General features: G+C 50.1%; 1 protein-coding gene across 3 annotated transcripts in view; it reads left to right on the forward strand.

Moving 5' to 3' along the window:
* The first annotated feature begins 5,576 nt into the window (after positions 1-5,576).
* Positions 5,577-25,176, forward strand: part of Osbpl10 (oxysterol binding protein like 10) — a 217,297-nt gene continuing 197,697 nt past the window's right edge. Inside the window, exon 1 of one of the 3 annotated variants that reach the window (XM_005075036.4) lies at positions 5,577-5,902. In XM_005075036.4, the coding sequence (XP_005075093.1) occupies positions 5,619-5,902 (284 nt within the window). In that variant the 5' untranslated portion in view covers positions 5,577-5,618. Of the gene's footprint in view, positions 5,903-23,525; positions 23,608-25,176 lie in introns of those variants that run through there. The other 2 variants (XM_013117090.3, XM_040739702.1) reach the window with 2 other exon arrangements.

Below are 25,176 nucleotides of genomic sequence, written 5' to 3' on the forward strand. Positions count from 1 at the left end.
TTAACTGAATTTGGAATCACCTAGGAGACACACTTCTGGGTTTCCAGAGATAAATGGAGGGGAGAAGACTCACTCAGAATGTGGGCAGCACCCTCTCAAGAGCTGGAGTCCCAGGTTAGCTAGAAATGGATGAAGGGGAAGGCTGGAATTCTTTTTGCTTGGCATCATGGTCCCTGGGATGTGAACAAGCAGCATCACACTGGAGCCTGCTGCTGTCCACTCCCCATGGTGGAAGGTGTCACCTCACACTGGAGCTGCTGCTGTCCACTCCCCATGGTGGAAGGTGTCACCTCACACTGGAACTGCTGCTGTCCACTCCCCATGGTGGAAGGTGTCACCTCACACTGGAGCTGCTGCTGTCCACTCCCCATGGTGGAAGGTGTCACCTCACACTGGAGCTGCTGCTGTCCACTCCCCATGGTGGAAGGTGTCACCTCACACTGGAGCCAAAATAACACTTCCTTAAGTTCTTTACACAGTACTCGGGGGCAGCAATGAGAAACTTATTTAGGGGAGGAATTACGCTCCATATCTCTTCTCTTCTCCTCTCTCTCTCTGTCTCTCTCTGTCTCTGTCTCTCTCTCTCTCTCTCTTTCTCTCTCTGTGTGTGTGTGTGTTGGGAGGAAGGGGCTCTGCCATCAAACTACATTCCCAGTCAAACTTCTCTTTTGAGGAGAGGAGCATTGCAGAATGTATTGGTGTATCTTTGAAATCAGCCCAGGCTACCCTTTGCCCACAAATTATTTGTGCCCCTCCTGTGCACGCCACTTTTCTAGCTCCTTGATGCCTCCCAGCGTCTCCTACAGCACTGTAACAGTCCTGTGCCTCCCTTTCCTGCAAGTCAGTCCCTGCTGTCACCTTCCCTTTGAAACAACATAGGACTGCTTACCACATCCCTGTTCAGAAGGAAGAAACACACACAAGGAATCAGTGGTCCACAGGTCCTGAGGTTCCTCTGTGAGCTCTCTGGTTGGGGTAATTCTCCTGGGTTCTCCTTGTCTGATGTTTTATTTTAACCTTTCTGTGCTATCTCTCCCTTCCACAAGAGACTATGTGTGTTTGTTTCATTTTCCTAACTCACCTGTTGTGGAATAGTAACTGTGTGAAGGCGTGTTCCATTTGTTTCTGCTGCCTTTGTTAACAGTGTAAAGCTGTGTTGCATCTGTTTCACCTTGCCTGCCTAAGGCACATGGTTGGTCTAATAAAAAGCTGAACGGCCAATGGCTAGGCAGGAGAGGGATAGGCTGGGCTGGCAGGCAGAGAGAATAAGTAGGAGGAGAGATCTAGGAAGGAGAGAACAAAGGAGAAGAGAATGAGGAAGACAAGGGGACATGCCTGGGGCTGGAAGACAGCAGCCACTAGCCAGACACGAGAAGCAGGAAAGTAGGGCATACAGAACACAGATACAGACAGACAGATTAAAGTAAGAGCTAAGATAAGGCCGAGCATTCATAACTAAGCCTCCATGTCATGATTTGGGAGCTGGATGGTGGCCTAAAAGGAAAAAGCCTGTTGCATTCACCCCTCCCCCCTTTTATTTCTCTTTGTGGGAAAAGTTCTCACTCTGTAGTTCATATTGGTCTAGAGCCCAGGTGCCTCCTGCCCCAGTCTCCTGAGCCTGGGCCACCACTGTAGGACGTTCATGGTTCACAGTGACCCCCCCTGCACCCCCCCCCCGCCCCCAGACAGGTCTCCTGAATTCCAGGCTGGTCTTGAACTTGCGGTGCTGTGTAACTGAGGTTGACTTTAAACTTCTAATCCTTTGTCCTCCTCTGCCTTCTGAGTCCTGGCATTGGAGGTGTGTACCACCTGGCCCAGACAGACTAATCTTAAAGGGGCTGAACTTTGTTCATTGGAGGGCAGACTGTCCACACACACACACACACACACACACACACACACACACACACACACACACACACACACACACCGCAAGCTGCAGATAAAGCCAAAGCTCAGGTCCAGGTGGTGTGCTGTGCCTGCAAGAACCCTGAGTTTGGAGTTACCCTGACTTAGCTCAGCATTCTCCTCTGACTTCCTGATTCATCCTCGTAAAGCCAGTTTAATCCTTGAAGCAACAAAAACACCTACAGTCTTGTGCAGCCTGTGGCTGGGCAGTAGAAGTCTAAGCACTTCCCTGCTTCCCTCAAAGTGCTGATGGGAGAACAGATCCCTTGCTGGGCAAAAATACAACAGGAAATGGAATTCTGGGCACCCAGTGTCCTGTCTGTAGTTTCATTAAGTGTAGAAAATGAAACTGGACCCTTTATGGAGCAATGCCACAGAAGATGTTAACAGTGGTTAAGAATTGAGGGTGGGCCGGGCGTTGGTAACACACACCTTTAATCCCAGGACTAGGGAGGCAGAGGCAGGTGGATCCCTGTGAGTTCGAGGCCAGCCTGGTCTACAGAGCGAGTTCCAGGACAGCCTCCAAAACAATACAGAGAAACCCTGTCTCAACAAAACAAAACAACAGCAAAAATCAGACATGGTGACACACAGTAGCTGAATTGGTGAGCTCCATACTGCGTCTCAAAAGACAACTCATCCTGAGGAATGATACCTGGTGACCTCTGGCACCCACACTTACATGCAAATGCATGCATATGCACCAGCGTGAGTGCAAGCGCATGTGCACACACACACATCCACACCTTACACACACACCACACACACACACACTCTCTCTCTCTCTCTCTCTCTCTCTCTCTCTCTCTCTCTCTCTCTCTCTCTCTCTCTCTCTCTCTCATGCCTAGTGAGGCAGCACATATGAGAACAGGCTGTGGTCTTATGAGGTGGTTAAGCAGGCAGGTAAAACACCAGCTGCCAGCTCTCCTGGCCTGAGTCCAATCCCTGGTAAACGGCTCAGCAGGTAAAGTACTTGCTGCCAAGTTTGAGGACCTGTGTTGGGTCACCTTAACCCCTAGTGACCTGAGAGAGCTGACTTCAGCTCTCTGTACTCTAATCTTCACAAACATGTTGTAGCACTGGGGTGCTCCACACATTTTAATCTTTTCTCCTGACCTTTTTTTCCCCTACAATTTTTTAAGGGGCTTGGGGAAGGCTTAGTCTTTAGGAGCACTGGCTGCTCTCCCAGAGGTCCCAGTTTTCAGATCCCAGCACCCACACAGTGGCTCAGAACCATCTACAGCTCCCATTTCCAGGGGGTCCTATGTCCTTTCTGACCTCTTTGGGCAGCAGCCATGCACACGACACACACATGTATAGCTACAGGCAAAACCATGATTGTACATGAAAATATAATAAATCTAAAATGACTTAACTTTTTTAAAGTAACTTGTTCAAGGTTATATTGGGCCAGATGGTGCACACGTGTGATCCCAGCACTTGGGAAATGGAATGAAGAGGACCCAGAATTCAAGGCCAGTCCTGACTACATAGTGACTTAAGGTCAGCCTGGAATATGGGCAGTCATACCTCAACAGCAAACAAACAAACAAATACCAAACCAACCAACCACCCCTCCTCCCCGTGCCCTCTGGCTTCAGGGTGGTTCTTGTGTTTCTTCTTGGAAGGCCTTTGTATACTACGTGGACATCTGAAGCTCTGACTCACTTCTCGTACCTCTGAACCTTCTGCATGGTCATCTCTAGAGGTGAACTCTCCTTTAGGTTTTTCTGGATAGGTCTGAAGCTGTACAGAACCAGGGGGACTGAGCCTGTGAGAGTTAACCTAGCAATTACAAAAATTACAGACAGACCATCTGTCTGTCTGTCTACTATCTGTCATCAATACCCATCATTATCCATCACTGTCTATCGATTTGTCATCATCGATTTATTTATTTATTTATTTATTTATTTATTTATTTATTTATTTATTTATTTATGTTTTTCGAGACAGGGTTTCTCTGTGGCTTTGGAGGCTGTCCTGGAACTCACTTGGTAGTCCAGGCTGGTCTCGAACTCACAGAGATCCGCCTGCCTCTGCCTCCCGAGTGCTGGGATTAAGGGCGAGCGCCACCAACGCCCTACCTCATCATCGATTTATTATCCATCTACATTTATCTCTGTCTTTGTCTCTTCTTCTTCTTCTTCTTCTTCTTCTTCTTCTTCTTCTTCTTCTTCTTCTTCTTCTTCTTCTTCTTCTTCTTCTCCATCTCCTTCTCCTTCTCCTTCTTCTTTTCTCTGAGACAGGTGGCTTTGGAGCCTGTCCTGGAACTAGCTCTGTAGACCAGGCTGGTCTTGAACTCACAGAGAGCTGCCTGCCTCTGTCTCCTGAGTGCTGGGATTAAAGGTGGGCACCACCACTGGTCTGTGGTATCATCCATTCTTTTATTATTTATTATTCATCCATCATCCACCTATCATCTATCAATCTCTTGTCTGTCTGTCTATCTATCTATCTATCTATCTATCTATCTATCTATCTATCATCTATCTACTATTTACCTGTCCATCCATTTATCATCTATTGTGTGTGTGTGTGTGTGTGTGTGTGTGTGTGTGTGAAGGAGTGGTCCCAGCTCCTCAAAGCTAGCTAATTTTAGGAACAACCAGATTGCATTGAATATTTATATCCACAAAGATAACTAGTGGGCTGGAGAGATCCCGCTATCTATCTATCTGCCTTTGCTAAAGAGCAACACAGATTGAGAAGTGCCAAGGGTGTGGGTGGACAAAAGAAGTTTCGGCTTATAGCGGAAGCTGGCGTGTTTGTCCTCTCACTCTCTGCTTTGGGCCCCTCTGGCTCTTAGGAGTGTGGTCTTGGCGAAGTGAGTCTCGACTCATGTTTGTCCGTCTGTACCCATCACTCCCCGGATCAGTGTGAAGTGAGTGTGTGAATTCCTGAGAAGGCTCACTGGAAGGCACCTAGTCCCAGCCCTATAGTGTTCGCTGCATCCTAACTGACTCGTGGAAACTGCAGCTGACAGCCGGCTCACCTGGAGAGTCACCTGCTGTCCCCTTCATTTCTGCTTCCAAACCCACGAGAGTGCCCCGTGGGCCTTGCTGCCCTGTTTCTAGGCTCCCCCAGTGAGGCTAATTTTCAGGTGACTGCGTACGTGCTTGGCCCAGGCTCCTGTGCGCCAACACACCGAGAGGGAGCGTGCTGGTGTCAGGGACCGGGCGGGTCCATATCCGGGTGGGTAGGGCTGTCCCTCCCTCCAGGTCCCGAGGTGGGTTGGGGTTGGAGGGAAGGACCTGCGGAGATTCCCGGTCACCCTTGGGATCCGAGTGTGGGCATTAGAAAGGCTAGGGTGCTGGGCGCCGATCTAGGGCGTGCCCACCCTGTCTGCCCGGCCAGTCCCAGGAGCATCCTCAACCCAGGCCCCCAGCGATAGCGAGGGACGAGGAGCTTGAGGAGGAGGGACCTGGAGCCCTGAAGTAGCCCGGGAAGTGGCGGGAGGGCGGGGCCGGGCCCTGTTCGAGGCGGGAGGAGGGGCGGCCGCAGCTGCATCCAGCCCGGCTGGCTTCCTTCCCAGCCCTCCTCCTCCTCTTCCTCCTGTATGAGTCAGGCATTTCCCGGGGAATCGGAGCAGCCACGCGCCGCCCGGGAGCCCGGAGCTGCAGCGGCGGCGGCTGCAGCTGAGGCGGCGGCGGCGGCGGCGGTGGGGCTGCCACCGCGGCGGCCACCCGCGCCCCAGGCGCGCAGCAATCATGGAGAGGGCGACCCAGAGCACAGACGGCGGCGGCGGGGGCAGCAACAGCAGCAGCCGTAGCAGCAGCCGCGCCACCTCGGCGGGCTCCTCGCCCTCCTGCTCCCTGGCTGGCCGAGGGGTAGCCGGCCGATCGGCGGCCACGGGACTGGGCGGCGGGGGCAGCCGCAGCAGTCCGGGCTCGGTGGCCGCTAGCCCGTCCGGAGGAGGCGGCCGCAGGAGGGAGCCGGCGCTCGAAGGCGTGCTCAGCAAATACACCAACCTCCTCCAGGGCTGGCAAAACAGGTAACAAGCCCGTCACCCGCGCCCCCGCGCGGTCCCCGCTACCCGGGTGTGGACGGTGGCGCCACCCGCGGCCGGGGACTGCCTGGGCACCTCGCCCTTCCTGCACCCTGGCGGGCATCGCAGCCGCGGGAGGGAGGCAGGAGCCCTGGTTTTCCCCTGGTGCTGGAAGCTTGAGGAATCTGGAGTGGCAATGGGAGCGCCCTGGGTGGTTCCGGTGTCCTACCTGCCAGAGGTTTCTAGCTCACTAGAAAGAAGGGCTCAGCGACGAGAGGGACCAGCAGAGGAGTGCTAGGTGTCCCGTGCAAACAGCGTCAGCACGCATGGTCTATCACAGTTCTCCCCACCTCGTAGTTCGTGTAAAAGTGTGATGTTTAAAACAGCAAACAGCACCGCCACCAACAAAGAGCCTGCCACTTGTCATCATTGGAGCTTTCCCTTCCCACCCCTTCCCCAGTGGGCTGCTTAAACGTGCAGTCCGTTATCATGCTCTCCCGTTCAGGTGCATGTGAAGTTTCCTCGCTCCCCTCTCAAAGTTGGCAAACCTTAAATTGGGCGTGGTGGCAGACGCATGCAACGCTAGCACTTTAGAGGTTGAGGCCAGTGGACTTGAGTTTGAGGCTAGCTAGGGCTACATGGTGAATGCCAGGCTAGGCTGAGCCGCATTGGGAGACCTTGCCTCAAGAAAGAAGTTGGCCAGTCTAGTGATGGATAGACTTCTGGAAGGATCGGGATGTCAGAGACTGGGATTCTCAGTACACTTGGGGTGATGACAGTGTTTGGACCTCCTTTGTATGGGATCAAACTGCTCCCCACCCGGTGTGTGTCTTTGTTTGGAGAAATACGCCAAAGATGAACCACCCATGCAAAGACACTTTTGGGGAGATCCTTGGCCCTTCTTTCAGTAGTCCTTAGGCCTCCACAGATTTGGGGCCCTTCATAGTTTGTGCCTGTGAGATTTGAATCCCACGCTGGGAGTCTGGCTTATCTCTGCTTCCCGAAGGCTGTTTGGAAACGTTCTGATGGCTTCCAGATGAAACATGGGCTGTCACAGACATGGAACTCTGCTTCTAGGAAGCAAACCTTGGATGTAATGGAAACCAAGTAGTTCTAGATAAAGAACTCTGCAACTCACCCGGGGTTTCCTTGGAGATCTGTTACTATGTTAGTGGAGTTGCTTTTAACTTTTGAATTTTTTCCCCCCTCAAAATAGCTTTGGTGTCTGCTCCCCTCCTTCCGCCTCCCCCCCATTTTTAAAAGCTGAAAACAGAGAGGCGGAGTGTATAGGAGGGGAGAGATAGGGCATGATTAAATGTGATTTCAGTTCTTGAAAATTGCGTCTCGGAATGTCAGTTCAAGGTGCCTCATCATAGACACTTTGGAAGCATGTTGGACAATCACTTCTAATGCTGCTTCTTCAAGAGCTTATGGGGCCACAGAATGTCTGCCCTGGATAACACAACAGGCGTTTTTCTTGGCATGGCCATGGTATTTTACCTGCAACGAGTATTAAGGGATTTTGCTTTTTGGAGTGGATTTAGGAGGGATTTGGGGTTATGTCCTTTTACCAGCTTTTTAAAACCACCGTGGTGTTTTCATTGGAGTCTGGGTTGAGAAAAAGCAAATACTAGCAATTACAAACTTAACCTAGGTAAAGCGTCATGATGTGCACCCTACTGAGCATGCTCCAGTGAGGTCTTGACTTATTACTGCCTTCCAGCTATTTGCCAATGAACGTCTTTACCCCGCCCCCCAAAGCATTTTTCTAATGAGTGATGGCTGTGTCCCGGCTTCTATCCTATGCTGGGATCTCTCTGAACCCTGACCCAAGTTCATTGGTGGTCAGGAGGTGACTTATGCTCACCCTAGGAGAATGCACTGCTCCTTTCGCCGGGGGTCTTGTAAAGGGAGAGTTGTATCCACAAAGAGGAAGAGAGGGCCAAGATAGACACTGGGAAGTGTCGGAGACCTTGTTCAGTTTCTTTCTTTTACCACAACCATTTATTGAACATCTACTATGAGCGGCGCCACTCAGGGGACAAACCCCGGGGGATCGTCTCGTGAAGGGGCTAGGAGACCGGAGCGAGGAGTGGCAGGGGCCCACCTAGGTTAGATTCCCCTTTCTTTTCTCTCTAAAAGCAGAAATGGGGTTTGCTAAAAGACACTTTCAAAGTCACGTGTTCATTGGTGTGTGTCTGAGTGCTCATGTGTGTGGAGCTGTGCACTTATGGGGGTCACAGGACAACTTGCAGGTTATCCCCCGACACCACGTGAGTCCCACAGATGGAATGATGTCATCAGGCTTGACAACAGGTGCCTTTACCCTCTGAGCCACTGTGACAGTTCAAAAGATTTTTTCCCCCTCAGACAGAGTTTCTCTGTGCAGCCCTGGGTGACCTAGAGCTAGCTCTGTAGACCAGGCTGGCCTTGAACTCAAAGAGACCTGCCTGCCTCTGCCTACCTGAGTGCTGGGATTAAAGGTGTATACTACCAGTGCTCAGCGCAAAACATTTTTTTTTAAAAAAAGATTTATTGCCGGGCGGTGGTGGCGCGCAGGCCTTTAATCCCAGCACTCGGGAGGCAGAGGCAGGCGGATCTCTGTGAGTACGAGGCCGGGCTGGACCGACAGCCTCCAAAACAATACAGAGAAACCCTGTATCATAAAAACAAAACAAAGCAAAACAAAAAAAGATTTATTTATTTATCATGTATACAGTGTTCTGCCTGCATGTATCCCTGCAGGCCAGAAGAGGGCACCAGATCTCATTACAGATGGTTGTGAGCCACCATGTGGTTGCTGGGAATTGAACTCGGGACCCCTGGAAGAGCAGTCAGTGCTCTTAACCTCTGAGCCACCTTTCCAGCCCTCAAAAGATATTTAAATACAGGTTTTAAGCATGAAAAAAAAAAAGAGGCACTTGGGAAGAAAATAAGATTATAGATGGGTATGGGGGTCTCTGAGAGAATGTCTCTTTTTGGTTGTTAGTGTTTTTGAGATAGGGTCTCATGTAGCCTGGGCTGGCCTGGAATTCCATCAGAGTAATCAAGGCAGGATGAAAACAGGCTTCTCTACTGAGTTCCTGCTTCATCCTAACCACTCCCTGCCGGGTCTGGGTCTATCTGCCTTCTCCCACTTTCTTGTTTGTTTTCGTTGTTGTTGTTTTCTTTTTGAGAGACTCTCATGTCGCCCAGGGTGGCCTCAAACTCAATATGCATCTGACGAGGATCTTGGATTTCTGATGTCTTTGCCTCTACCGCCCAAGTGTTGGGATTACAGACATGCAGGGCCACTCTTGGTTTTGTCTGGAGATGGTGTTACAGACATGCAGGGCCACTCTTGGTTTTGTCTGGAGATGGTGTTGGAGACATGCAGGGCCACTCTTGGTTTTGTCTGGAGATGGTGTTGGAGACATGCAGGGCCACTCTTGGTTTTGTCTGGAGATGGTGTTACAGACATGCAGGGCCACTCTTGGTTTTGTCTGGAGATGGTGTTACAGACATGCAGGGCCACTCTTGGTTTTGTCTGGAGATGGTGTTACAGACATGCAGGGCCACTCTTGGTTTTGTCTGGAGATGGTGTTGGAGATGGATACCAGGCTTCAGGGCTTCCTGTGTGTCAGGCAAACACTCTGCCATCCGAGCGGCAGCCCCAGCTCCCACTTTTAACATTTGTTAGGAAAGCGTGCGTTTGAGGACGCTTACACAAAAAACGATCCCCGTGCTTTCCCGGGTCAGTGGCATGGTGAGTGAGTCTCATTTTCCTCTCTGTTGAGAGTTGTTAAGACTGCAGGTTTTGTGCTCAGCGTTAGTTCTGTGCTGTAAGCACCTTGCATATTTTCTGTGAATGAGTGAAACTGTCCAGAGCTGACCATTTGATCCATGAGTGGCAGGTGATAGGCCCTCCCCTACGCCTGGCATCCTTGAGTGGAGACTGTCAGCTGAGCATTCTTGGGCAGCTGGCTGGCCTGTCCTTGAGGCAGCCAGGGAACCACTTTACTGTCATTCTGAAAACATTCCAAGAGCTTTAGGGACCATCCCAACCCATCCCAACCCAGCCCCTGCTTCATGAGGCCTTGTTGTGAGTGAGCACTCCAGGCAATCTGCTCTGGTCCTGGAAGACTTCAATTTAAAAACAAGTTAAAAATTTAAATCTCCCTTCCTTCCTCCTTCCTTTCCTCTGTTTCATTCTTGAGCGTGTGTGGGCACACGTGGTACATGGCCTGTGTATGGAGGACAGAAGATAATTGTGGGAGTCAGTTCTCTTCTTCCGTCATTGAGTCCTCTGGATCCCACTTAGGCTTTCAGGCTTGGGACAAGGATCTCTCCCTGATGAGCAATCTCACCAGCTCCAGGCTTCACTAAGACAACCCTCAGTAACTTTTCTTGACTCGGACTACCTTGTGGCTAATTTCATCCAAACCCGTGGAGCGAGCACTTCCCTTGTTGAATCTCAGCAGAAAGTTTGTGATTGGTGCAATTTGAGGTTTGTGATTGGATTTAAGGGTTGTGATTGGTAGAACTGGAAGGCTTGTGATTGGTGGAACTGGAAGGCTTGTGATTGGTGGAACTGGAAGGCTTGTGATTGGTGCTATGACTGATGCACCCTACAGTGTGTCACACAAATCCCACACTCCTTTTTCTGATTTTTCTCCTCATGTTTTTCCACTGTCCAGGAGACCCCCCCCCTCCCAATGCACCACCTGAGTCTGGAATGCCTGTCCTTCTCCACTTGTGGTCTTCGTGTGTAGGGTGGGTTACCTGGGGGACACAAGGAGGAGCTGTAGCAGAGAGGGTAATGGCAGCTGCTGTAGAAGCCACAGAGCTATTCATTAGGTGACTAGGAATGGAGATGAATGGGAGCAAAGGCGACAGGGTGACCAAGGACTGTGGCCACACAGAGAAGGAAAAGCACTGCAGGCCTTGGCCACTGGAAAGAGTACCAGGGACTGCCTGGCCATAGAGCTGCGGGTCCTGACACCCATCAGTACCGGCAGTTGCTTGGTACTACCAGCATTAGCTGCTGCTAATGAGCCGTGGGTTGTGCCTGCTGAGTGCGGGCCTGCGGAGGGTGAAGAGCTGTAAGGCTGTGACCTGAGCATCCAGCCTTCTGAGTCTGCGCGTTAGAGCATGGAGCCGTAGCCCTACCTGTCAGGTCCCGCACTGAGAGTCTGTCTGTCCAGCCCTCAGGCTCTCTTGGACTTGTTGAGGACTCAGAAGCACAGACACCGAGGAAACTGCTCTTCACACTCACGTGCGATCTCTGTCTGCACAGAGCCGAAAACCCAAGCCGGCATCCAGTTGGGGATGTTACCATCTTATGTGTGAGGCTCATGTGTGTTTTTGGACAGGTTGCCATCTGTGGGTCTTCACTGCTGATCTGCGTTCGACTGTATTTGGATGTACCAAATGGCTCTATAATTTATGTGCTATAGGCTGACTAGAGAGAACATCCCAGTTTTTGGCCCATTTGGGTGGTGTTGCTGTGCATATTCTAGTGCAAGGCCTTGTATTTTCTTTTCCAAAAAGGTTAAAATTGCATTTAGTTATCTATTTCTCTCTCTCTCTCCCTCTCTCTCTCTCTCTTCCTCTCCCTCTCTCTCTCCCTCTCTCTCTCTCTGTGTGGACATGCACGTGTGCACGAATGCCATGACTTTGTGTGGAGGTCGAAGGACAACTTGTAACACTTGATTCTCTTCTCTCATCACTTTAATTTACCAGGTTTGGTGGCAGACGCCACACCCACTGAACCGCCTCACCCGCTTCCTCACTTCAGGCCTTTGTGCGGGGGACAGCAGGACCTCACGTACCTCAGGCTGGCCTCAGACTGGCTGTGTGGCAAGGATGACTTTCAGCTTCTCCCCCTACTGCCTCTGCTTTCAAGGGCCAGGATCATGGGCTCTCACCATCACTGTCTGATTTATCCGGTGCTGGGGATCAAACTCAGGGCTTCATGCATGCAGGCCAGCAGCGCCTTTTAAAGGGAACTCCCCACCTTGCTTCTCCTGGCTTGAGGTGGCTGCCGCTCTCCTTGGTGTGTCCCCACACCCAACAGTGTCTGGCAGTCTTTCTGTTGCTCTTCTCTGACATGTCAGACCTGACACCGTCTCCCTAAACTCGAGTGACTGCATTGAGTTCCCCTCCCCACCCAGATAATCCAGGGCAAGTTTCCCATCTCAAGACCCTTAATGGCCCCTTCTTTGTGCCAGCATCCCCACCGCAGAAGGCAAACAGAGTCTGGGGACTGGATGTGTGCATCTTGGGGGCAGAGACAGTAGTCAGCCTCTCCCAGGGCCAGTTTCTAAACTGGCTTAAAAAAAAATGTTTGTGTGCCATGCGTGTGTGTGTGTGTGTGTGTGTGTGTGTGTGTGTGCATGTGCCATGCGTGTGTGCGTGTGTGCCGTTCTGTGTGTGGGGGTCAGAGGACAACCGCAGTGCGGGCCCATGCTTTCCGAACTGTTTGAGACTGGATCTCTTGTTCACTGCTGTGTAGCCCAGGCTAGCCGGCTGGCACGTTTCCAGGAATTCTGTCTTGCCTCCCATCTTCTTGTGGGAATGCTGGGACTGTAGATGTCTGGAGATCCAAACTCAAATCTTCACGGTTGCATGTTAAACCCTTTCTGTACTGAGCCATCCCTCAGCCCCTGCTTCCATTTGCGGGGACAAAGGGGAAATTGGTGGTTTGAGGTGCACAGTGTCGGGGGGGGGTCTGTCTGTGGCCCTGCTGTTGGTTCCTCACAGTCTGTTTATGGACAGCTGTCTCAAGTCTCCGGGAAGACGGTGATTTAGGCCTTTGTGCCCTGAGCGAAGGGTTGAAATGATTGTGCTGGGAACGCCGAGGCTTTTGCAGCCCTCCCAGGCTCCTGCTGATGCAATTTGGGGCCCAGCCAAGACAGAATTGAAGGGAAAACAGCCCAGAATTTGATTTTTGACAACTCAGACTGGGTTGACTATGGTCACAGCTCCAAAAGAAAGTGCTTTATTTGTGTCTCATACCATGATATCAATAACAGCGATAAAATTAGGAAACATTATATGTGGCTTTCTGTTGTAACTCCATTATTTGAAGGTCAGATAAGTCCTTTGGGCCATGAGTAGCTTTCTCTTCTGGCCTTGCAGTTTTAAGGGAACTATTTATGCTGTTGTGCGGTTGGGTCCTTTTCTATAAATATGTGGATGAAAATATAAAAGGCTTGGGATACAACTCATCTGGCAGAACATTTGCCTTGGATGCCCCGAGTTTATCCTCAGCACCACACGTGGGGGGGGGGTGTTTAACCTGTAATCTCAGTCCTTTGGAGGTGGAGGCAGGAGGATCACAATTTAAGGTTGTCTTCAGTTAGTTTGAGACCAACCTAGACTACAGGAGACCCAGTCTCAGAATGTAAAAGAAAAGGAAGGGCTGGGAGATGGCTCACTGTGAGTGTGAAAATGAGCAGAGTTCCAATCCCCAGCACCCATGTAAAGCCCAGCTTGGTGGCGTGTACCTGACACCCCGGTACTGGGGAGGAGGAGCCAAGAGCATCCCGTCCAGCCGGGATCGTAAGAAGCTGAGGGGATGGTAAGAAACTCCAGGCTGAGATGGAGACCTTCTCTCAAAACATAAAGGAGGAGGAGCCAGCGAGGACATGACTTGCTTTGTTTGATAAAGGCTCTTGCTGTGTCAGGATGGTGGTACCCTAGAGCCCACAGAAAAGTGAAGGAGGCCTCTGACCTGCACACATGTGGCATCCCCAGTAATAATGATAATGATGACGACAACAACGACAGTATATTAAAATATGGAGAATGACAGGAGACACTAGATCTTGACTTCTGGCACACACACACAGGCAAGCTCACCTATACACACACATGCCCACAGGCATTCACTTTACACACACAAAGCTGAAAGGCAGCTGTCTCAGGATTTTCCTGCTGTGAAGAGACACCATGACCATGGCAACTATAATAAAGGAAAACATTTCCTTGGGGCTGGCTTACAGTTTAGAGGTCCAGTCCATTATCATCATGGTGGGACATGGCCGAGTGCAGGCAGGCAGGACCCAAGAGTTCTGCATCTTGACCCACAGGCAACAGGAAGTGGTCTGAGTGCCACACTAAGTAAAGCTTGAGCAAAGAAGATCTCAAAGCCCATCCCCACAGTGACACACTACTCCAACAAAGCCACACCTCCTAATAATGCCACTCCCTATGAGCTTATGGGAACCAACTGGGTTCAAACTATCATAGCCACCTATGTTAGTCCTGGCTTTTCATTATGGGATGTTCTAAGCTGCAAGATCTGTAGGGAACCTTTTGGAAAATATGGGTGGGACTGGGGGCCCTGCTAGCCTGTGCTTGGGGAAGCAGAGATGATGGGGCATAGGTGTCTTCCAACTTCTCTGTGTTGCCGTCAGTCTGTCAAGGTGTTGGCTTGCTGTTAGCAGGATGTGAATCCCCCCCTGGAGACAGTCTGGGCGGAATCCGGGGACTAGAAGTGCAGCGTAAGCTGGTGACATATCCTTCAGACCTCCTCTTTGCAGGTAACGTGATTTGGCAGGATGTTTATACCCCAAATACGTATTGAGCACTTTTTCTGTGTGTGTGTGCCAAGTGCCACATGAGTGGCAGGAGGCAGTTTAGGCCTTGCTTTGGGAGCTGACAGTCCTTAGTAAGAGAGGGGATTTGTTTGTAAGGAGCCCGAGAAGAAAGGACATAGGCAGTGTGGCCTCCATGCAACCGTGAGCAAGTGGTGGGACTGTGTTCTAATAAAACTTTATTTAGCAAACAGGTGGTGGGTTCGCACGTAGCCTCACATGACACTTGGACCCCTTACCCCTCATGCAAGTTCTTGGGGCAGCTGAGTGTGGTGGCTCTGAACCGCTCATGTAGGTCACGTGTAGGTCAGCTTTCCCGTCTCCCTTCTTTATTTCTTCAAAATGTGCACTGTTGTATGTGTGGGTTTGCTTGTGCCATGATGTGTGTATGGAGGTCAGAGGGTAGCTTCACGGGCTGGCTTTTCTTCTTTCAACCCTGCTTGCACTCAGAGAGCCAGGCTTCCAAGCCTTTACCTGTTGAGCCACCTTGATGCCTGCTCTCTCCCTCCCCCACCCCATGACCTCAAACTTGCTATGTAGCTGAGTGCGACCTTGAATTTTTTCCTTCACTTCCCAAGTGTTGGGATTCTGGGAAGTCATTAGTAAATGTAATTCTCTCTCTCTCTCTCTCTCTCTTCTCTCTCTCTATCTTTTTTTTTTTTTTTTTTTGAGATTGTGTCTCATTAGGTAGCTCAGGCCTGGAATTCACTATGTCGACCAGGATGTCCTCAAGTTTGCTTTGATTCTTGAGCCTTAGTCTCCCAAATGCTGAGAGCACGGGCGCGCTAGCCTGGCTCACGTTCTGGGTGTGTAAAATGGGGACAGTATCCGTTATAGGGATATTGGAATCTGAATTAGTTACCTTCCCTGTTACTTTGACAAAAACAAACAAACAAAAAACACCACCACCACCAACAACAAAACTGACTGTATGCAGAAGTTTCTGTCCCATCTGACAGCTCCCAAATAACCAACATGGAAACTTAAATCTGACTTATAAATGCTTGGGCCAAAGCTCAGACTTGTTACTAGCTAACTCTTAGACTTTAACCCACGTTTCTTCTCTACGCTTTGCCATGCGGCTTGGAACCGTTTCTCAGTACGGCATGTCCATCCTGCTTCTGTCCCTCTGACTCTCCCTTCTTCTTCCCAGAGGTCTCTCTGTGTCAGGCTGACTCGTCCAATCGCCTCCTGCAGCTATCAGCCAATAAGCTTTTTACTAACAATGAGAGCAATATATATTTACGGTGTGCAATGGTTGTTCCATAGCGCCTGGCTAAAGCAACTTGAGTATGGAAGGGTTTGTTTGGGCTTGTGGTTCAAGGGATGCAGGTCATCTTGCCATGGTAGGCAAGGTGTCGTGATGGAGAAGATGCCGGACGAATCGCATCTGTGGTCAGGAAGACGAGAGTGAACAGGAAGTGAGCTGGGCTATTAAACCTCAAGCCCCACCTCCCAGTGACGTACTTCCTCCGTCGAGGCTCCGCCTCCTAAAGTTCCACAGCCTTTCCAAGTGCGTGTTTGGGGAGCACGTGTGCAAACACACAAGTCTGTGGGGACTGTGATGACTGATCTTGGCAGCTCGGCAGGCTCTGGACTCACCTGGGAGAGGTCTCAGTAGGGATGTCTAGGTTAGGCTAGTGGCTGGGCGTGGCGATGATGGTTTTTTTTCATAGGGCTAACTGAGGCGGAAGACTCACCCTGACTATGGGCGGCAACATTTCCTGGGCTAGGCCCTGGAATGAACGAAAAGGGGAGAATGAGTGAGCGTCACGTCATCCAGTGTTCTAGGCTTCTCAACGTCGGATGCTGTGCGACCAGCCACCTTAGCTCCTATGGCTGCGACTCCCCTGCTGTGGTGTTGTAACCTTTAGCTGTGAGCCAACCCCCGCCCTTCTCCATTCCGTCCTTTTGCTAGGGTATTGCAATGGGAGAGGTAGCTGAGACGGTGGTGTTGCATGTTCAAACCTCAGCAGGCTCCGTGGAAAAGCCTTGAATAAAGGAGGCACGGATGGGAACTGCTGCTGCTGCATGCTCCAGACACAGCTGGGGAGAGCAGCTGCCTGGCCTGGCGGGTGGAGGGCCAGAAGACAGATAAGGACCTTTGGGAGTCAGAGGAGCCCTTGCTGAGGACAGGGCCTGGAGGACGGCGCTCCTGGAAGGGAGCTTGGCGAGGACATCGGCTTGGAGGGTGAAGGGAGACAGGACTTTAGAAGGCCTGGAATGCAGGGTGTGTATGGACCGAGGCCAGAGAGGAGACCTAGGCAGCTTTGAAAAGCTATTGTTTCCTGGGGCACTCTTACGTCTCAGACCTCACGTGTGAAACGCCTGCATTGGTGTAGCAAGCTGCCGGTGTGTTCTCAGCTACAGTGCTTCCATACTTCACAACGATCCGAGGCAAAGGGCTAAGGATGAAAATAAAGACAAAGACAACGGCTCATTCTTACAAGGAGAATGGCGTTTATTATTACAAGGGTAGAGGCTTATATGCTAAAGTCAGGTATGGTGAAAAAACACCTAGGTCAGAAGCCTATGTTCCCAGGGCCCTCCAGCAAAGGGGTGGGCCAAAAACAGGAATTAGCATTTAGACAATAAATGGGAACTTGCATGCAGGCCTTACTGGGAGGAGGGGACAAGAAGTGTTTTGCTAAACGTTCCTAGGAACAAGCGGTCAACAGAACCCCCCATGGGGGAAGGGTGAAACACATTGGCATAGGGTAGGCACTGGCCTTGGAACAACTTACAAATGCACTGTCCAGTCCTGTCCTCCAAACAAACAGAGGTGCACACAGTGCAGATCAACCCACCTCCCTGCTCTGTAGCTGAAGAACCCATTTAAACGTTTTAACATGTATGGATTTACTTTGTGTGTATGTATGTGGGCATACATGCCATAGTGCTCCTGAGGAGGCCAGAGGGCAACTCATGATGTGGTCTCAGGAATCAAACTCAGGTCTTTAGGCTTGGTGGCAAGTGCATTTTTATCCTCCGAGCCATCCTTTTGGCTCCAACCCTTGTATTCTGGGTATCAGCTGGGTGTTTACGTGGTGATTTCCTGGATCCTTTTCTGTCCCCTACTGCTTTTTCCTTTCCTGTTAGAATGAAGGCACGAGGGGAGGAACTAGCAAGCAGACACAATGGTAGTCAGTGATGTGGAATCTGGATTTGTCTAACTCCAAAGTGTGTCTTCTTTTCTTTTGTTTTTTAAACATTTGCTAATTTTTGTTTTATGCATATGAGCGTTTGACTGCATGAATCTATGTGCAGCATGTGTGGGCAGTACCCGAGGAGGCCAGAAGAGGGCGTCTGATACCCAGGAACTGGAGCTACAGACAGTCGTAAACTGCTACATGGGTGCTGGGAGCTGTGTCCAGGTCCTTTCAAGAGCAGTCAGTGCTCTTAACCTCTGAGCCGTTTCTCTAGCTCCCTGGGGAGGTGTTTTCTTTCCTCTGCTCTTGGAAGAACTCTTCGAGGTCCATCCCTCATTTTTTTTCTAGATATGATCCAAGGCTTTGCCTCAGGCTAGACCAGCTGTAACTCATTCCCCTGACTGTGCCTGTTGCTCTTCCCAGGTGTGGGTTAGGGTTAGGGTTAGGGTTAGGGTTAGGTGTGGTCTTCAGGAAGAAGCAAGCTGTGAGTTTCAAGTAGGTGTCCTTTCGTCCTTTCTGTGAGTGCGTGGTTGGAGACTCTACTGCGCAGGTGGTGTATGATTGCAGCTGTCTCCTTAGGTGACCCTGTCAGCTCTTGCTCATGCTGGGCTGGTCCTCTGTAACCTTCTGTGTCTGCCTGGTCCTTTTTAGGTTGCGGTGTGTGTGTGGGGGGTATTTGACCTGCAAAAGATTTTTACTTTTTATGTGTATGAGTGTTTTCCTTGTATGTATGTGCGTGTACCGTGTGCATGCCTGGTGTCTACGGAGGTCAGAAGAGGGTGTTTAATCTTCTGGAAGGATGCTTGTGAGCCACCACATGGGTGCTTGGGATGGTCCTGCAAGAGCAGTCAGTGCTCCTAACGCTGAATCATCTCTTCGGCCCGTTTTTGTTTTTGCTCTTGAGACAAAGTCTTACTTTGTAGACCAGGTCATAGTTTCTGTCATCCTGACACAAACTAGGCCATCCCAAGGAAGATGAACTCTGGACTGAAGAGTTGCCTCCATTAGATTGCCCTGTGATTATTGCTGTGGGACATTTTCTTGATTTGCTGATTGATAAAGGAGGCCCCAGCACACAGGGGATGGAGTCATCCCTGGACAGTGGTCCTGGATACACTGTGTAAGAAAGTAGTCCGAGGGCCGGGCATTGTTGGCGCACACCTTTAATCCCAGCACTCGGGAGGCGGAGGCAGGTGGATCTCTGTGAGTTCGAGGCCAGCCTGGTCTACAGAGTGAGCTCCAGGACAGCCTCCAAAACAATACAGAGAAACCCTGTCTCAAAAAACCAAAAAAGAAAAAAGAAAAAAAAAAGAAAGCAGTGAGAAAGCATTGGGGAACAAGCCAGTAAGCAGCACCCTCCATGGCCTCTGCATCAGCTCCTGACTCCAGGTTCCTGCCTTGAGTCCCTGCCTTGGCTTCCCTGATGATGGACTGGGACCTGGAAGCCAAATAAACTCTTCCCTCTCCAAGTTGCTTTTATTCAGAGTTTTATCACAGCAACAGCAAGCAAACAGGGATACCAGGCTTGCCCGAGACTCTATGTGGGTAGCCCAAGTTATTAATTCTTGAATTTGCAGCAGTCTTCCTACCTCTGTGTTTCGCAGTGTAGGGATTACAGGAGTGTGCTACCACACTTGGCTTAGACAGAATATTTATTTATTTGATGTATGGTACAGGGCATTGAACCCAGGGTTTTGTACATGCCAGGCAAACACTTAACCAATCCTTTGGGTGGATCCTGACTTCCCCCAAGGTCTCCGACTCATTAAGCTTGGTGTAGATTTTAGCTGAAATTAGGGTCATGTGTTTGTAGAATACGCTTCCTATTGGGGATTTCTGTTTGTACAAATTGCCCATATTCCTCCTTGTACCCTGAAAATGGGCCAGTGGAGCCAGGGTGGGGCCTGGTTGGCCTAGCCTGCTTCAGACACTGACTTCGAGCCCTAGCACTGAACAGATTGTCTGTGGTGGTGGTGTTCACTTGTAATCCTAGCCCTCCCAAGGCTGCGGCAGGGGGATCAGAAGTTCAGAGTCGTTCGGCTGGGTGTGGTGGTCCACGCTTTTAATCCCAGCACTGGGGAGAGAGGCAGAGGCTGCTGTGCCTTTGAGTTTTTGAGTTTGAGGCCACCCTGATCTGCACAGTGAGTTTCAGGTTGTGGTGGTATCTTGCTTGTACAAATGAAGCCTGTCTGAAGACCAGAGGATGGCAAGATAGTGGCACACAGAGCAGCCAGGAGTGCACAGTGAGATCCTGTCAAAAAAACAGACAAACCAACCCGAAAGCCGCCAGGGGCGTGACTTAGTTGGCAAGCCCTGGGCCCGAGTTCTGTTTTCAACACTGTGTACACCAAGCCTGGCAGTCCACATCTGTAATCCCAACACTTGGGAGGTAGAGTCAGGAGTTCAAGGCTAGCCTGGGCTACCGGAGACTATCTGAATAACAACAGAAGAGGCCCAAAAGTGCAAAGCCACTTTGTGGAGAGAGTACCGTCAGGGCTGTGGCGGGTTTTTATTCCGTTGATATGGCTCTGACAGAGCACCTTGAAGGGATTCTTAGCTCAGCCTCCAGCATGTTGGGGAGTGCTGGTTACAGTAGCTTGCAGTAGCTGGTCACAGGGCACCCACTGTCTGAGGACACAGTGTGGATGCAGCCAGTGTTCCCCCCATTTACATTCAGAATCCCATGCCCAGGGTGTGGGAAGTTAAGCTGGTTCTTCCCACATCAATTAACATAGTGTAGATAATCCCAAAGGGGCCTGCTCAGCAGTCCCGGTCCCATGTGATTCAAGACTCTTGTCAAGTGACGCTTATCATTAACTATCTCTAGGGTTTCTTTGTCTTTCTCCAGCTGTGTCTGTGGTCATTTATCACCCTAACTAATGCAGGCCTTCCTCCTCCTGAGGGGTTGGCAGCTGAGTCCTTGGTCCAAAGGGCATTGTGGTAACAGTCTTAGTTAACTCGGGGGTGACGTGTGACTTAGATTATTCTGTTAAGTGTCACTTTTCAGGGTTGCCCTTGGAGTGAACTGAATCCAGAGCATGCCGTTAAAAGCCAAAACGTTCAGAGTTTTTGTTTCTAGGTAACTCTACCAGAGAAAACACAGACGGACCCCCTCCCTTTTGTAGCTTTTTGAGACAGGGTTTCTCTATGTAGGCCTGGCTATGCTGGAACTCTCACTGTAGGCCAGGCTGGCCTGGTACTCACAGAGATCCGCCTGCCTCTGCCTCCTGAGTGCTGGCATTAAAGGTGTGTGCCACCACCACCCGGCTGCACTTGACTCTCTTAAAGCTGAGTAAAAAGTCCGTGGCTGGTGGATGCATGGGGAACTTGCAAATCAGGCAGTCATGAGCCTTACTGTTTTTTTATCTTTTATGTACAAAGACCACATCCTGATTGATACACTTTGGTTAGCAAGAGCAGTTAGTGAGATGTAAAGCTGTAGAAGCCAAAAAAGCAAGGTTAGTCCTGGAGCCATGGATCAGGTCCCCCCCCCCCCATAGGTGTCACAGAAAGGTGAGCTTCCAGAAAAACAAGGGAAGGAGGGGGGGTTCTGTGAGATCCAGTTTAAGTCTGAACTTGGTATTTTGCCATTTTTTTCTTTTGGCGACAGGGTCTCACGTAGCCCAGGCTGGTTTCAAATTCTCTGTGTAGCTGAGGATATCCTTGAACGTCTGTCCACTTCGTTCTAGGTAAAAGCAGAGTGTGACCTAAACTGATAGCATCTCTTTGTGTCACAGGATTGTCTGGATTTCTGTCTCGGGAGAGCGTTCCTCCTCTTCATTTCCTTCTTGTAGTGTCGCAGATATTTTTACTGGTTTCGTTTTGTTTGTTTTATCTGTTCCTGTCTTATTTATGTTTCTTTTTTGGACAGTGTCCCATGATGACATTGAACTCTTGAACCTCTTGTCCACACCTTCTAGGTGCTGGGGTTTCAAGTGTGGCTATTTCTTGGTTTCAGACTTTTAAATTTTGTGCGTGTAACAGCTAAAGTGACTTCGGACCTGAGACTCGATTTCCATGGAGGAGACGCTAAGTTGACGAATGACATTTGTATAAGATTCATAGCTTGGATAACAGCACTGTGTCAGTGTTCGGTACTGGGTACATTGGCGCATCAAGTGGCGAAGGGATGTTATGTCCACAGCAGATTCCAGAGGAGTTAAAGAATAAGAGGGCGTGGAGTGGTGAGGCCTGGGAATTGGCTCCAAGGGTAAACTGACCCAAGTTTGATCCTCAGCATGGGGGGCGTGTGGGGGCTGGAGCTGTGTCTTAGCACTTAAGAGTACTTGTTGCTCCTCTAAAGGACCCGGGTTCAATTCCCAGCATCCACATGGCAGCTCACAGCTGTCCATAAACCCCAGTTCCAGGGGTCTGACGTCTTCCTCTGGGTCTGACGTCTTCCTCTGACCTCTCAGGGCACCGGGCACACCTGTGGTACACAGTTATGCATGTGAGCAAAACATTCATGCACACATAAACTTAGAACTAAACTAAAACGTAGCAAAGCCAGCCAAGGTGGTGTGTGTAGTGTGCTTGTCTCTAGTCCTCTTTCTCATTTTCAGCATCACATAAGTTAGGCAGCACGCCTGTGCAAAGCCCTTGGTAGGTAGAGGCAGGAGGATCAACGGTTCAAGGTTGACCTTGGTTATCTAGCAAGTTCAAGGCTAGCCTGGGCTACCCAAGACTATCTCACTTGCAGGAGGATCAACGGTTCAAGGTTGACCTTGGTTATCTAGCAAGTTCAAGGCTAGCCTGGGCTACCCAAGACTATCTCACTCTTCCAAAAATATAAACACATAGTTCTTTGTATATGTAACATCCATGTAAACTTGAAATTACAATGACTCTATTACATTTGACCTATTAAAAAACAAATGAGCTCGGCATTGGTGGCTCATGCCTTTAATCCCAGCACTTGGGAGGCAGACAGGTGGATCTCTGTGAGTTCGAGACCAGCCTGATCTACAAAGTGAGTTCCAGGACAGCCAGGGCCACACAGAGAAACCCTGTCTCAAAAACCAGAATGAAAACCAACCAACCAACCAATCAAAGGCCATGGAACATGCAGCAAATTCCTGGCCAAATATGATTGGCCATTAATACAAGCTGATGACCAAACACACACACACACACACACACACACACACACACACACACACACACACACACACACACAAAATCTGTGCATAGTTTTTGTGGCCTCTCCCATCACTGTCTTCACATAATACGGGCTGGACAGCTGGAGTCTTCTTCAGTGGCTAAGGAAGCAGGCATCCTGCATCCTTTCCAGTCTGGCTTGGAAGATGCCCAGTATGGTCATGGTGCCCGAGACATCCAGATACAAAGTACAATGAATCAGGTCAAATTTGTTAGTGTCTGCAAGCAATTGTGCATTAAACTAGGAGAAGCAAGCTCATTTGCAGCTTAGCAAAGGACCATTAAGCCCTGGGGAGATTTGTGTGTTTATCCCTCCCCTGTTAGTTGTTTGATATTACATAACCAGCAAGCAGTTTTCATTGGCAAATGGGATGGAATACAATGGTAAGCACGTTGCTTGCTCTTGCCCAATTCTGACAGGACAATTAGAATGAGTTACCTTTTATAAGCGCTCCAGAATTCATTCTGTGTGTCGTCTGTCCCCCCCCCCCCAATCTTTGTGTGTATTGTGTGTGAGTAGGAGCAGCTTGTGTGTTGGTTCTCTCCTTCCATTGTGTGGGTCCCAGGGGTTGAACTCATCAGGCTTGGTGGCTGGTGGCCGGCACCTTTACACACTGAGCTGTTTTACTGTGTTTTGATAAGCACATTGTACAGTTTTGTGACCCAGCTCTGCCATCTAGAATGTTGAGTGTCTTAGAATGTCTTGTGGAATAAAGAGGGCCAGTGGAATGTTCCAGTGCAGATCGGCCAGTTTCTAAGCGGTGCCTGTGGACCCTGGGTGGCCCTGTGCTGATGGGACCATAGGATGAAGACCTTGGGGCTTGAGGTCAGTGTAAGAACTCGCTTCCACATTAAACTGAAAGGTACTCCAGGCTAGACCTCAGTTTGATTCCTTCTTGGAGTTCAAGGTTCATGGGATTGTTTTCACCACTTATTAGGAATTTGCTGTTAGTGCGTGTACATGTATTCTTGTGTGTGTGTACATGTGGAGGATAAACGTTAACTTTGAGTATCATTCCTTAAGTGTCCCTCTCCTTATTTTTGAAGACAGTCCCATCACCGGCCTGTAGCTCACCAATCAGAGTAGGCTGCCTGGGGCTAGCGAGTCCCAGGGTCCTCTTGTCCCCATCTGCTCATCACTGGGATGGCAGTGTATACCACCATACCTGGCCTTCTTTTGTAGAATGTGATGGTCAGTCTAGATCGTCAACTTGACACAACCTGGAGTCAGCTGGGAGGAGACTTAGCCAGGGACTGTCCACAGTGGGTTGGCCTGTGGGCTGGGCAAGTCTGTGGGGGATGGTCTTAGTTAGATTAGCTGATGTGGCTGGGGAGAGCCATCCCACCGTGGGCAGCGCTGTTCCCTCGGCGTGCTGGAACCTGGAGCCGTGAGCTACAGTAAACCCTCCCTGCCACAGTGGCTTTTTGTCAGCGCATTTTATCACAGCAACGGAAATGCAAGTAGAACACGTGGATTCTTTTTTTTTTTTTTTCGTGGATTCTGAGGGTCAAACCCGATTTCTCCCGCTTGAGGGGCAAGCACTTGACTGACCGAGCTGTCTCCCCAGCTTGCGCTTTCTGTAAGAACCAGAGTCCTTCCGTGTGCTTTGATCTGTCGCCTGTCCCCTCCTCATAGACACATGTCAATCAGGCAGCGCTTAGCGCTCAAGAGTTTCTTCCCCGTGACTGATCACGGGCTGCTGCTCCAGAAGGACCAGGTGTCTCTTCCTTGTTTACAGACCCGGTGGGCGGCAAGATCATAGCCTTGACTCTGAGACTCTTGTCCCCAGTTCTCATCCTGCGCTGAAAGACTTGTAGTAAGAGGATGCGAAGAACGGATTAAGGGAAACTCAAGCAGAAGGCATCCGAGCTTGCCCAGTGATGGGATTCTCCTCACCCCTCTGTGGCTGGCCAGCCTGGCTCTGTCCATAGAAGGAAGTATAGCATCCTGCCTCTTCAGGCCGAGATGGAAGAATTCAGGGTCCTCGGCGAGCTTTCCATTTCCAAATGTAGTGCCTCATTTGTGAGGTGGGGCTAACGGAACCCTCTATCTTAGGTTAAGTAAGAGTCGGCTAAGTAGGTCAGTGTTTGTAAGGTTTGAAGGCCAGGGCCTGGGACATTTGAGTGTTAAATAAAGACAATAGAGGCTGGAGAGGTGGGTTAAGAGCACTTGTACTCTCCCAGAGGACCTGGATTCTGTTTCCAGCAGCCACATGGCAGCTCACTGCCTATAACTCAAGTTCTGGGGGTTCTGATGCCCTCTTCTGGCCTCTGAGAGCACTGTTTACACATCGTATGCATATATATACACAGGCAAAACACCCATACACGTAAAAGTAAGTAAATCTGAAAAAAAGAAAGAAAATGCAGGGCGTTGGTGGCGCACGGCTTTAAT

Source organism: Mesocricetus auratus, unplaced genomic scaffold (genome assembly GCF_017639785.1).
Source record: "Mesocricetus auratus isolate SY011 unplaced genomic scaffold, BCM_Maur_2.0 Super-Scaffold_100691, whole genome shotgun sequence".
Classification (NCBI taxonomy): Eukaryota; Metazoa; Chordata; class Mammalia; order Rodentia; family Cricetidae; genus Mesocricetus; species Mesocricetus auratus.